Consider the following 13,572-nt stretch of genomic DNA (forward strand, 5'->3'; position numbering starts at 1 on the left):
TCTTCAGGTTGTGTAAAACCAACTACAATTTCTCTGAAAGCAACCGAGGATTACGTAATATCGACATTGCTTGAAATCTGATATAAAATATTAGAAACTTCCTTCATTCTGTAGACACGTGACCCTGGAACAAAAAGTAGTCCGTGTGTGCTCTGACCATGTTCCTCCGCTTGCCGAAACAAAAAGGAAATGGTACATACATTTATTAGTTTGAGGTAATAAGAATACAGTATGTGATTTTATTTCTCGTTATGGTCTGGAATTACAATTCCAAAATGCTAGGTTATGTTCGTAAAATAATGCATTCGTGGAACTATTTGGAACAGCGGAAGGATATGTTACACGAACGTCACCTTTTTTCAACGGGAAGCCATGATGGAAGCTTGAGAGTTTAACAGGGGAGAGGAGAAGCGGAGGAAGTGGACATGACTGAAGAGCGTACGGAATTGCTCCTACGCGACATTTAAATAACGAGTTTTTACCTTTCTTGGTGGAGGCTGTCACTTTTCATTTAATGTGTTGGAAACCGAGCATCGCTTGACGGTTGAAATTTTCGATGGCTTTTATATTTTTAAGGATGTGTAGACGAGCTAGCCGCGGAAGCTAGCGGCTAACGTTAGTCGGAGAACCTTACAGACGGAGCGCGAGTTGAGCGCGAGCTGGGCTCTGTCAAACCCTTCTTGAAGTGCAAGCGCCCGGAGAGGATTGTCTCTCCGGCTTTTCTCTCCATCACGGCGGCCACGGTGAGACCAGAGACTTGCCGTGAATTAGAAATATCGCATTTCGTGACGTGTGGAGTTACTTGTATCTTCACCCGGGGCTCGTCTGAGCAGAGGAGGGCATTTTGGAAGCCGGGCCTGTGGTGGTTTGGAGCGAGGCCCTTGATGAGAGCGCACACTCAATTCTAGTTAACGTTATCAGGTGAGCTAGCAAAGGACTGCAAAACGAGCAGACCGGACGACCTACCGCGCAAAAAGCAACAATACCCTCTCTCACACTAAATACGTTAAAGACTCCTGTCACAGCCATGGCTGGGATCATAAAGGAATTTGTCAGCCGCAACAAAAGGAGATACCAGGCAGATGGCTTCGACTTGGACTTGACCTGTATCCTTTCTGATCAATCAAATGTTCCTGTTTTATTTGTTGTGTCGAATTCCGTGTCTGCAATGAAGGTAAATAGCTTGAGTTTTGTTCCGAACTAACGCATCTTTGCTGTATAACCGCGTTTATTCATTTTAAATTAGATTTGTGTTTTTACAGAAACTATTGCCTCTGCCTCTTAGTCACCGACTGGAGCTTGACTTGATCTAGAATCTAGATCGATTGCTTTCTGTAACGTTAGTCGGGTCAAGTCAACGTCTTCACTGTTTAATTTCATGTCAGTTGTCAATTTGACCATGTTACCAAGCAGACAGAAAATCAACACAGGGCACGCGCAGTCATTGGATTTGTCCCGTCCCAGGCTCGTTTGCAACTCAACATCCATCCATTTCGTCCATAAGTCTGTGCTAACCAGCAGGGTCGGCAAGGTTGAAAAAATGTCATTTTCTATTCTTATGTAATCTGATATATCGATTGAGGGCTAATCTGTAATCCTAGACATTCATTTCAAGGCTCCTCGCACGAAAAACGCAGTTCGGGGGTTTTAAACAAAAGATCCATCACTGGCCTATATTCGATGGATTAGATGAAATGCACTGGCAGTGTCACACAAAGAGCCGTTGCATCTAGCTGCAGAAAATGGATCTCAACTTGGCATGTAGCAAATTAAATCCTCTTGCAAACAAAAATAAATACAGTAATACATGTCTTTTTTGTGACCCATGGAGCCATACAGTAATGTTACAGGATCTCTCTGTTGGATCCTTTAGGTGGCCGTTAGAACGTCATTTATCCTTGCTCAGTATATGAGCCATATGTCAACGTTATTTTTAATACGTCAAAATATATCTTTTTTTTTTGGATGACGACTGGTCAGGTGTGTTGTAGAACAAGCGTATATCATGATCTAAACGTCCCTGACGGCTTGCTGTTTAAATTACAGGATTCAGTATAGTCAAAGAAACTCTATTGGCGCTATCGACAGTCATTCAACATAACCTTACAATATAAATTAAGTCAGGTTTACAACAAACCTCAAATAAGAAGGATTTTAAATTTACAAGAAACAAGACTGAAAGGACAGATAGAGAACATGATAAAATCACTGACTAGGTGCTGTTATTTCTCTAAAAAGGCAGTATAACAAAAGCCAAGTAAATCTTAATTTACAAATCAGCATCAAGGTCAAAGCAGTACATTCGAACGGATTTGTACTTTTTGTTTTAAGAATCGTTTATTATAGGAGTTGCATATGAATGAATGGATTGCACACGGCCAGGCATTGATTTTCTCATGCATGCTGAGATGGTGTGTGGGCTCAATAAATTGACACATTCGAAGTGATTGCATCATGCTATGCCCTCATCGCATCATAAATGCATGCTGTTGGATGATAAAGTGGTGTGCAGGAATCCTTGCACAGAGAAGATATCTATGTATACAATACCTACATATAGTGATGTCATTCTTCTGACATCATTGTTTTTTTACGGTGCAGATAACACCAGGGAATTGGTTAGCGACAGAAATTGTTCACTTATTAAATACAACTTGCCTGATAGCATACATGGGTATAAGTATGTTTACTAGACTCAGAGACAGATTTTTTTTATAACCGTTTATAGATGTTACGTTTATAAACAATGCAGGTAAGATTAGAACAAAGGATTATCTTTTGCAGGTTAAAAAAAATGCTTCATGGTCACCGCAGACTGTAGTTACAATTTCTATGCAAAGTACGCCACAAAATAACAAAGAGTGACCAATTAGTATACCGGCATCTGTTTTGTAGCTGGTTATTCACTGCATTAAGTGATATCTATCATATCTGTTACAGCTTTAGTCACTATAACTAAAGAAGTCTGTGATTTGGATAACATTATGCATGAGTTTCACATTATTTATTGATAATTATTGTATGAAAAGATCTGCATTGCATTACCAAATTATTTGTTAGGATGTGTTGAAAGTATATGGTTTTCTGTATAGCGTTTCTAGGCTTGATCAAAGCATTCTTTATGACCTCTGAAATTGAAGTACTCTGGCTGAGATCAAAAATCTGGATTCTTAACAAAAGACGTTTTATCTGTTAACCAGCGTTTGAACTGTAAACAACTCGAACAGATGACAAGAGGAGCCACTGTCATATGTATCGACTTGAAACATTCACTTAACCAGGATTCATTGTGTTGGTAGTGTGGCACTGTTTTCGGATCACAGCTTTATCAGATGATGTAATTGGAAGACCTGTGTACAGCTTATGAGAATAGCTGTCAGTGTTTTTTTTTTGTGGCAGAATTGTTAAAGGGACACTTCACCCAAGTATGAAAATTCTGTCATCATTTACTCACCTTTGATTTGCTCCAAATGAGTATACATTTCTTTGTTCTGATGAACACAGAGAAAGATATTGGGAAGAATGCTTATAACCAAACATATTTTTTCCCCATTGACTTGGAAAAAATACAATGGTAGTCAAAAGTGCCCCAGAACTCTTTGCTCTCCTACATTCTTCAAAATGTCGTCTTTTGTGTTCAACAGAAAATGAATGGGGTTCAAATCTGTTTGGTTATAAGGATTCTTCCAAATATCTGTCGCTGTGTTCATCAAAACAAAGAAATTAATACATATTTGGAAAACTCAATGGTGAGTAAATGATGACCGAATAAAACATTTTGGGTGAACTATGCCCTTAACAGTTTGGCAGGTTTGCCATGTGAACCTCTGTCTACACCAGTCCACCAATCATAAATACAGGAATATGTTACTTGATAACCATCATCCAGGCAAGGTGCTTAATTTCTTTGTTCCAGTCATGCTGTGTTTGAGCTCCGTTTGAAGTTTAGGTTATTACTAGAAAAATCTTGTAACGGAGGAATGAGTCAAAGGTTTGTTTATTCAGATCGACACAGATTTCCACAGAATTGGATCAACCGTGATTGAATACATTTTACATATTTAAATCTATTCCACAGAGTTATTTATTCGCACACATCAGAGCAGATGCTAAAAAAGCTTCAAATTCTGTCTTGTGTCTGTCCATCAATTCTGAACTTAGTAGTATGTTTGCTAAAGCTAGGATGATGTTATTGTGTTTGATAATACAGATCGGCATGTGTAGGTCAGGCTAAAGCAGTGATGCACTCTCATGCGTTCGCTATAGAAAGGTGAGGAAGGAAAGTGATTCCAGGCTGGGCTGAGGCACAGTGTGATTTATTTAGTGCCCCTGTGTGGCCCTCTGGGTTAGAGGTCTATGCATTGGTCTCTTACGGCGAGGACCATCTGTTCTATATTACCCAGTATCCTGTTATCTGAGCTCTCATTGCACAACTAAGAGTAAAATGCTGCTTTAGTGGAAATGCTGGGGTTTGGTACTGAACCAGCATTATTTGTGTTGCTTAATCGTAGTGCTTTGCATTGTGTCCCACCCTCACCTTAATATTTTGCAATACTTATCGGTTCATAAATATGAGTTCCCAAGATATGTAATCTAAAATTGGGTCTTAATAGTTTCTCATTCTTATGGTAAACCTATTTTAAGGGTCTCTTGAACACAAAGGAACATTTTTGTGGATGAAAATGAATGGCGACAGGAACTGTCATATTTCAAATGGCAAAGTCGTAAAAAAGGATTACTAAAATGGTCCATAATACTCATGCAACAAGTCCAAAGTCTTCTGATAGCTTTGTGTGATGAATAACAAGGCTCTCAGTCTCAAATTAACTACAGAATTAATTATTTTTACAAAAATGGCACAAGTGCAAACGGTTGGTTCCTGTATGTGTCATGATAAAAGTGATCCTTTATTTTATTTGATAGTTAGAGCAGATTATTTCTAGTGAACACTGTGGTTTGTATATACTGAAGGCCCCTGAGTTAAAATGATGACTCTAAATACTGTAGCAACTCTTTCTCATGTATCAAAAGTGTTCTTCGTTTGTGTTTGACAATGTATTTTTTACAGGTTTTGGAGCAAGGATTTGTAAATCATAACACAAGATTATATTTTGTTTATCTTTTATGTTGGTTCAGATAGTTGTACATTTTTGTTGTTGCTTTTTAAACCCTTATACTTTTTGCTAGAAAGTATACTTTTTGCATCTCTAGATTTCCTTGACCGGTTTGTTTAGATATTTATCCTAATATAATTGCTATGGGGTTTCCTGCTGAGAGACTCGAGGGTGTCTACAGAAACAACATAGACGATGTAGTGCGGTAAGTATTTCATTCTGATATGTAATGGACAGCAAAGCTTTAATCTTTCCAAGTCTAAAATTTTAACAATATTTTAGTTCTCCAAAGAAAGGCGCAACTGCTTTGATCTTTGCAAACATGTTGGACTTAAGCCTGTCCCAGTTGCCCAGTGACATTATCTCTAAGGCTTCATGCTGTAATTCCCTGGAATTGTAAAGATTAGTGATTGTGAACAACCAGACAAAGAGAGTAGTGTTGGGTGCTGCTGTTTGTACAATTTAACCAACGTTGACATTGTTGATATCATTGTTTTCTTTCTACAGGTTCCTCGATTCGAAGCATAAAAATTATTACAAGATATATAATCTGTAAGTTTATTTTCAATTACTTCAGTTTTCTGGTATCTGCTGACATTTGTAACGTTTTTTTTGCTGTTGCGTAACACAAACGCCGCAATCATGTTCAAATCAAGATATAAAAAAAATCATTAAATGATTTTGAATGTATTGCATTGTTCTGTTGAGAATGGGAGTTATGCAAAGTTCTACAGTAGAAAAGCGTTACATTGAACCTTGAAACGTTACGTTGAAGCACTCATTTACCACCTTTTTATTTTTAGATGTGCGGAAAGAAATTATGACGCTGCCAAATTTAATTGCAGAGGTAAGATGCATGAATTGCAGATATGAGATCTCCGAATCATGATGTCAGTTTGTGTCTGGTAATGTTAAAGGTGTGTCAACGGTCCTTTAAATTTGTCCCCTGCAGTTGCACAGTATCCTTTCGAGGACCACAATCCTCCCCAGCTAGAGCTTATCAAACCTTTTTGTGAAGATTTGGATAAGTGGCTCGGTGAAAACGACAATCACGTGGCTGCCATTCATTGTAAAGCTGGAAAGGGACGTACGGGTGTCATGATTTGTGCGTACTTGTTACACCGAGGCAAATTCAAAAAAGCCCAAGAAGCTCTGGATTTCTACGGTGAAGTAAGGACCAGAGATAAGAAGGTATTGGGGATTTCTCTGTTGGTTAATTTAATCTGATAGAATTACTTTTTGTTATAGTGTCGAATTGCTTTTGTAATCAATCATGAAATTCTGCCTTGCAAAAAACTTTTATGCTGTTGCATTGGTATGGTTGAAATATTATAGTATTAAATATATTTTATGTTTTATTGTGACCTAGTAGCGTGCTTCAAATGGGTTTAAATTGCTACAACGTGTTTATCAAACACCATAGGAGATCTTTATTTTAATGGTCCATGTTTGCTGTTTCACAGGGAGTGACTATTCCCAGTCAGAGGCGATATGTGTACTACTACAGCTACCTTCTGAGAAATAAGTTGGAGTACAAACCCGTTGCCTTGCTCTTTCACAAGATGGTGATTGAGACTGTGCCTATGTTCAGTGTAGGAACCTGCAGTAAGTTTTCTATTCCTCTCTATCTCTCTCTCTTAATGTTTGGGTCTGGGTTCTGTTTACACCTGGTATTACCATCCATCTCTGGTGGTCTGTTCACAAGTGGTCAGGTGAGACAGATTGCTGGTTACACCTGGTATTAGCATGCATCTCAGGTGCGTCTTCCGTGACAGTTTGTGATGCGGTTTTGGGGGGGGGGTAGAGTCTGGTTTTGTGAATGTGTAGACTGCTAATTACATTGCTGTGAAGCTCTATGTGGATTATTTGCATTGCATCCTTGTTTCTTTGTATGTGACTCCTGAATACCTACTCTGGGCCCTATTCTGAACATGTTAATGGTGATGCTGACTGAGCCTGCTGTACGAGGTCTTCAGGGTTCAAGACTAGGGATGCACCGATCCTGCTTTTTCCTTTCCGATCCGATACCTGAATTCTGTGTATCGGCCGATACCGATTCTGATCCGATACTAGCACTGTTTTTCATGATCAAAGTAGACTTGCATATTTTAACTTTTATTGCCAGAGGTGGATAGTTAAGAATGTTTACTTTCAAGTACATTTTAAAATATATGTACTTTATCAGAGAACTTTGGACAAAAAATACTTTCCTACAGTATGAAGCACAGCATATTTACTCCACTACAGTCCATACATTTTTTTTATTTTTTTTTACTTTAAATCCATGAGTACATTAAAATCTACCATTTTCCTTCACTTAAGTATTTTTACTTAAAAGTATGATTTTTTTTAAATGTTATTTAGTGCTTTATTTAACTTAAAAATACATACAAAACAAAAATGTGGTCTCATTAAGCACAGATACTTACAAAATGTTTAACAAATAAATCTCTGTTTATTGCACAAAGCTATCACAATATAAAAGTCTCCAAACTCGCTCATGCACATCCTGGACACAAAATGATGCGCTTAATACATTTGCTTCTACGTTATTTAAAGTCATGCGCATTGGACGCAGAATGATGCGCTTAATGCACCCGCTTCACTCACGCGGGGATCTTTGCTTCCCAAGTTCAAAACAGTTATAACACAAAGGGAAGAGATATGTTATGTGTTTAAATCATAGAACATTGAATCCATCCCATAGTTAAAAGTTATGTATGAATGACGCATAACATAGACCGGTTCCAGTGCTTGAATCTAATAACGTTACACTCAGCGAGTACAGTCTCCGGCAAAATGCATTTTAAACAAAACCCCAGTCTATTATCTAGTGATTATGAAGTATATTGAAAACTTTGGAACGATTAACGTCCTGACTGTTCCCGGACACACGCATGCTGGATTGAGATTGACAGATGACCGCACCAGCGGAGGTCAGAGTTTTTTAATTATGCTATATTGGTTTATTCCTCGCATAAAGCTATCAAAATACATGACATCGAATACAGTGCATGACAACGTTTATGGTAATTTCCTGATAGATAGTCCCTTATGAAGCTTTAGAGTAACTTCCACGGGTATCGCAACGGATCGGACTGAAGAGAACCCGTCAGTCCAATACCCGATCCAGCAAAAAACATCCGGATCGGCCCCAATTCCGATCCAGAGTATCGGATCGGTGCATCCCTATTCAAGACGCTTGCTCAAATAGCTCCAGACATAAGGACTACATGGATACAGCTAGAGAACCAGATCATTCATTTGTTCATTCAGCCTCTTTATCTCTATTCCCTAATATGTGACTTTCCTGTCTTTGACAGGCTCACCTAATACAGTCTCGCTTAAGACTTAATGTGTGTGTGTATTGTGTTCTGCGCTGTTGAAACATTTCTCTTCCTCTTCATAGTGCCCTTTCTCTTACTCTGACCAGACTGCCAGACAGTTTTTAATCTCCTTCTTTTTCTCCAAGGGGATACTGCTGTAAAAAGCAAGAGCGAGCAGATTCCACATGGGTTCAGAAAAACCAATTGGCATTGGGGTAACATCAGCTTTTTCTAAAATGTTTGTCTTTTTTTTTCAGTTTTGTTAGTCTAGGCGTGTTGCTGTATAAAATGTTCTTGCCATTCAGAAGCCACTCTCGGGTGGTCTTTTGTAAAGCCCAAAACAAAGCGTATGGGAAGCGTGGTCTTGGTCAGATGTTCGAAGAATAGGGCCCTTAAAATTCCACTATTAATTTGTATTTTCTTGTATAATTACTGTCAGCAGCTGTTTGCTATTTCCTCTATGCTTCTTTCAAATTTCTAATATGAATTGCCTCACCTTTTTGTCTCTGTAACTGAGAATCCTTACACGCATAGCTGGAATGACAGTTGCAGTGCTCTTTCTAACAGATCCTCAGTTTGTGGTGTACCAGCTGAAGGTGAAGATCCACACTTCCAACCCGACACACACCAAGAGAGAGGAGAAAAACATGTTCTTTGAGTTTCCTCAGCCGCTTCCGGTGTGTGGAGATATCAAGGTGGAGTTCTTCCACAAGCAGAACAAGATGCTGAAAAAGGTACGTAATCTCAAATAGCTCAAGGACACTTGCCGATTATTTCTCTTGGCTTGGTGTATTTTGATGCATCAGACCCAAAAATTGCTTGTCACTGAAATAGTTGCATTGGCCTGGTTAGGAGATGCAGTTTTTGTGTACGTGCATTTCACTTTTTTTCACGTTTGCTCAATCAGGACAAGATGTTTCACTTTTGGGTGAACACCTTCTTCATCCCTGGACCAGAGGAGAGCTCAGAGAAGGTGGAAAACGGAGGTTTAGTGAAGGAACTGGAAGGGATCCAGACCACAGAACGAGGAGAGAATAAAAAGGATTATCAAATCCTGACCTTAACCAAGAATGACTTGGATAAGGCGAATAAGGATAAAGCCAACAGATACTTCTCTCCAAACTTCAAGGTGTGTTAAGTGCTGCTACAAAATCAGTGGGATAGCCTCATTTAATGTTGAATCTGTAGATTCATAATCTGTGATAAATGTGTGGTCTTCCATTTTCTCTAGGTGAAACTTTACTTCACAAAACCAGTGGAGGAGCCATCCAACTCTGAGTCCAGCACTTACACATCTGTAACCCCGGATGTTAGCGATAATGAACCGGACCATTATAGATATTCTGACACGACGGACTCGGACCCAGAAAATGAACAGTTTGACGATGAGCAGATTACAAAAGTTTGAAATATTTTTATGGGAAGAAATACAAACCTAATAGAATTGTTTAAAGGAGAAAACTTGAATATGAACTGAAAGCAAGTACATTTTTTTCCAAACAGAAGTAGGACACGTCACGTTAAAACGCCACCAGTTTTTAGGGACATAAATGCTGACCAATTTTTTTTTTAAGTTTACCCTTCTCCATGAAGTATCAACACTGATGTTCTGTGGATACAAATGTGACAGTAGATGTTATGTAAATACATTTTCATGCCGTAAGGAAAAAGGAAACCCATTTAGGATGGGAGATGGTTTGTGGGAGAATCCAGTGGAGATCTAAATGTGCTGCTCCGTCACCTGTTGAAATTAAGGCCAGTGCTTAAACCTTCATCATTTTACGCTTCTTTCCTACCTACTGTGAAGCTCTTATGCTGTTGGAACGCCGGCATGTGTCATTTGGGTTCTGTTGTTCAGTGGAAACCATTTTTCGCTCTGGATTCATCATTATTACTACTGCAGCTGTGGTGGTAATGGTTTTTCAGAGCTACATGACATTTTGGCAGAAAACACTGCAAATAGCACCACCGTGTATTATCCTTTTCCTTTCTTTTTAATGCAAATCTACACAAACAACAGGGAGACCAGTGTTGCAATAATGTTAACACTATAGCTCATCCAAGAAGGTGTGCATGTTATTGGAATCCATATTGTCAAATAAACGCTATACAATGTTTTCTAAAAGGTTTCTAAAAGTCATTTAAAACGTGAGGAAGTCCTTGCCATCCCACCATGAGATTTTAATCTGTAAACGGTCTTTAAACTGCACTTCATTCTATAACTCGCAAGTTCCCCATTTTCAACTGGCACATGTTTCATTTTCAGTTCGTAACGGTTTATGATCTGAGCTTAAAATAGCTTCAGACTGTTCTTTAACATGTTGAGTCAAACTTGTGCTAGGGCTACGATGGCCCCAGGTCACTACAGCGGCAAACATCTCCAAATCTGCTAGAAGTGAATGCGTTAGCTCTTCTGTAAGTCATGCAAACTTGGGCAAAGTTACGGCTCATTGCATGAGAAGCCCTTCTGAATGTATCAACCTTGGATGCAAGTTCTGGTTCGACAGCATTCACAATCTTCTCCAAGCTGTCGGACATCAGAGCTCTGGCTCTCTGTTTGTAGCCTAATGGTGCATGAGCTAATGAAATCTGGATCAGCCGTTTATCCAGCAATGGTGCTTACAAACTGCAGACTGACAATGCATAGTCATTTAGGAGCAAATCTCATGGTGCATTCAAACGTGCTGCGATGCGTCGTAACTGTTAGGTGCACTACGATGTGCGTAACCAATAGTCTCCAACGTTCTGATGTCCAAGCTTAAAGTTGACATGGTATAATTTTGTACCTCTTCTTGAACAGGCCTCGTTCCAGTTTGGACTGTTAGTCCAGCTAGTGCAGCTACAGATTTTACACAGTCCTGTGCTTGCTTCAGAAATATTAAAACCCTATATATGAGAATATTTTAATGTATGATTTTCTTTTAAGCATGCCAACTTTTTTTTAGCACATCTGGCTGATTATGTCGGACAACTAACTAAAAAGACAAAAACGTCTCAGTTTCTTGGGCAAGAATCTTCACTGAGGGTAGTGAGTAAGCTGCCTCTTTCCTGTACTGTTAACATTCAGGCTTCACACTCGTCACCAGCCCACCGCACACGTTGTACATCTCGCCTTCCTTAAAGAATATGCGTCCCAGACATGAGGAGGAAACTGCCTTCCTTCATGTGATTGTACACTAACCAACCCAGGATAAGAAAACTAACCTTTTAAGGATTCTCTTTTTTGTTTACATTTCAGATCACTGAAAACATGCCAAAATTAAGCTTGATCTTTTTTGTGGAGGCGGGGCCCACGGGAGGTATTCTTTTGCTTTACTTGAAGTTGACAATGCTTACTCTTCTACGGCTTTGATACCTACCATTCTGCCCAAGCACTGACTTTTATTTAAAGCTACTATACGAGAGCAACATATTGTACTAGACGTGTGCACTGTTACAGGTTCTTGCAGGGTTTCAGTCAGCGGTCCACAGTATTTTTTTATAATTTTTTGTTAGTTTGTCAGTTTAATTTTTCTATGGAAATGCTCGCAGCAATCAGACATACGAGAGCAGAGGATGGATTCAAATGTCCATGAATTTTTGCGCTGCGCATCAACATAGAATCAAATGTTATTGACTGAAATGTTTTTTTAAGAAAGCATAAAAGATAAAAAAAGAATCAATTATTTATGAAAGTATTCATTCATGTTCTGACCGAGACCCTCTGCAGGTTTTCCGTTATGTTACAGTCATCCTTAAAGTGGGCAAACTGCAGATGTTTGGTGCTTTAATGTATGACATCACATAACATCCAGTCCATTTCTGCCACAAAACCCCAGTTTAATTTAGACAATTTAGCCGCAGTACCTTAACGTGCAAAACCTCGGATCTCCCTTACGTGGCACGGGCGCGTGGAGCTCACAGGCAGCATCGAAAATTAACTTAAAAGCTTTAATGAAAAACAAGACGTCTTTAAAGGTGCCAGTGTATGTTTCATGTCACTATTAGCGGATTGGTGCAATATGTTGTTATGATGCCTGTGGTTGCCACAAAGTGCCTCTTGTTTACAGCTGAAGAAAAATTGCTTGCTTTAAAATCTGTTGTAGAACATAACGTCGTGCATGTGGATGGATGGGGTGGTACTGTGCACTAAATCGTCCAGCTAGACCTGCAGCAGGGGGCCCTTTCGACTTCGGTCAGGCTTCATTTGAAACAATTCTCTCCCCTAGAGGTTTTTTTTAAGTTCATCATGTAAACTCGGTATATTTTGGGTCTTTAAGAAAACAGCCTTACTCCATTTCAAGCCTGTTCAGATACTATTGTGCTGTGCAACAGTTGCTCTGTGTGTGATTGCCTATGCACTGAGTACACGAACCAACCATGTATGAAATATTGTACAGGTAATCATGTTGCTCATACACATCACATGTTTGTTTGTAATTGTATGTGTAAACTGCCCTTTATCTTAGTGTTATAAACTCCACATAAATCCAATAAAGTCTCATTCTCTTGTCAGTTTGTTGTTTTGTGTGTAGATCTGAATTGGAGGTGTCTCAATGTATAGATGACAACCATGGTAAGAAAGGATTGGCTGCACATTCAATTTTTGTCAATAAAATTTGCAGATTATCAAAGCTGCTGTATTTTTGTCTTAAAGCAATAGTTCACCCAAAAATAAAGTCTGTCATTAGTTCAGCCTCATGTCATTCAAAACCTGTATGTGAGTCCTTTATGGTATTTTAAGAAATATATCTGTGGTTTTGTGTCCATACAATGGAAGTCAATGTGGCCCAGTGTTGTTTGCTTACCAACATTCTTCAAAATATCTGCTTTTGTGTTTTGCAGAAGAAAGCAAGTCATATAGGTTTGAAATGACATGAGGGAGCGGAAGATTTTAAAATTTTGGGTGAACTGACTCTTTAAGGAGCCTTTGTTTAAAAGTATAATTCAATATTGCATCAATTAAATAGGAAAGTAATAAAAAAATGCATTAGTTTATTATCAAAACAGCTTCAATATTGAGTTCCTATTAGTAAAACACTATTCCAATGCTTTAAAAAGTCTGTTTTATTGAACCACGCATGACCATTTCTTTTTCTGTTGCTTCATACCTATTACAGCTCTACTACTGACTGAACTCATGACTCGAGATC

The 13,572-nt window shown here is 38.8% G+C and overlaps 1 protein-coding gene across 2 annotated transcripts; it reads left to right on the forward strand.

The window, feature by feature from the left end:
• The first annotated feature begins 369 nt into the window (after window positions 1–369).
• Window positions 370–12,934, forward strand: ptenb (phosphatase and tensin homolog B). Of its 2 annotated transcripts, XM_056771048.1 has the most exons (10): window positions 370–1,106; window positions 5,235–5,319; window positions 5,622–5,666; window positions 5,918–5,961; window positions 6,067–6,305; window positions 6,578–6,719; window positions 8,587–8,655; window positions 9,008–9,174; window positions 9,348–9,569; window positions 9,672–12,934. In XM_056771048.1, the coding sequence occupies exons 1-10, from the start codon at window positions 1,028–1,030 to the stop codon at window positions 9,846–9,848; spliced, it is 1,269 nt and encodes a 422-aa protein (XP_056627026.1). In that variant the 5' UTR covers window positions 370–1,027; the 3' UTR covers window positions 9,849–12,934. The 2 variants fall into 2 exon arrangements, with proteins under 2 accessions (XP_056627026.1, XP_056627027.1); XM_056771049.1 differs by lacking the exon at window positions 8,587–8,655 and having other exon boundaries at window positions 371–1,106.
• Window positions 12,935–13,572: the final 638 nt, after the last annotated feature.

The sequence above is a fragment of the Triplophysa dalaica genome, chromosome 17, assembly GCF_015846415.1.
Source record: "Triplophysa dalaica isolate WHDGS20190420 chromosome 17, ASM1584641v1, whole genome shotgun sequence".
Classification (NCBI taxonomy): domain Eukaryota; kingdom Metazoa; phylum Chordata; class Actinopteri; order Cypriniformes; family Nemacheilidae; genus Triplophysa; species Triplophysa dalaica.

Coding starts and splice junctions, on each gene's coding strand:
- ptenb (XM_056771048.1), top strand. CDS start 1,028: ATGGCTGGGATCATAAAGGAATTTGTCAGCCGCAACAAAAGGAGATAC. Junction 5,667..5,917: donor TATTACAAGATATATAATCT/GTAAGTTTATTT, acceptor TTTTATTTTTAG/ATGTGCGGAAAGAAATTATG. Junction 8,656..9,007: donor AAAAACCAATTGGCATTGGG/GTAACATCAGCT, acceptor TCTTTCTAACAG/ATCCTCAGTTTGTGGTGTAC.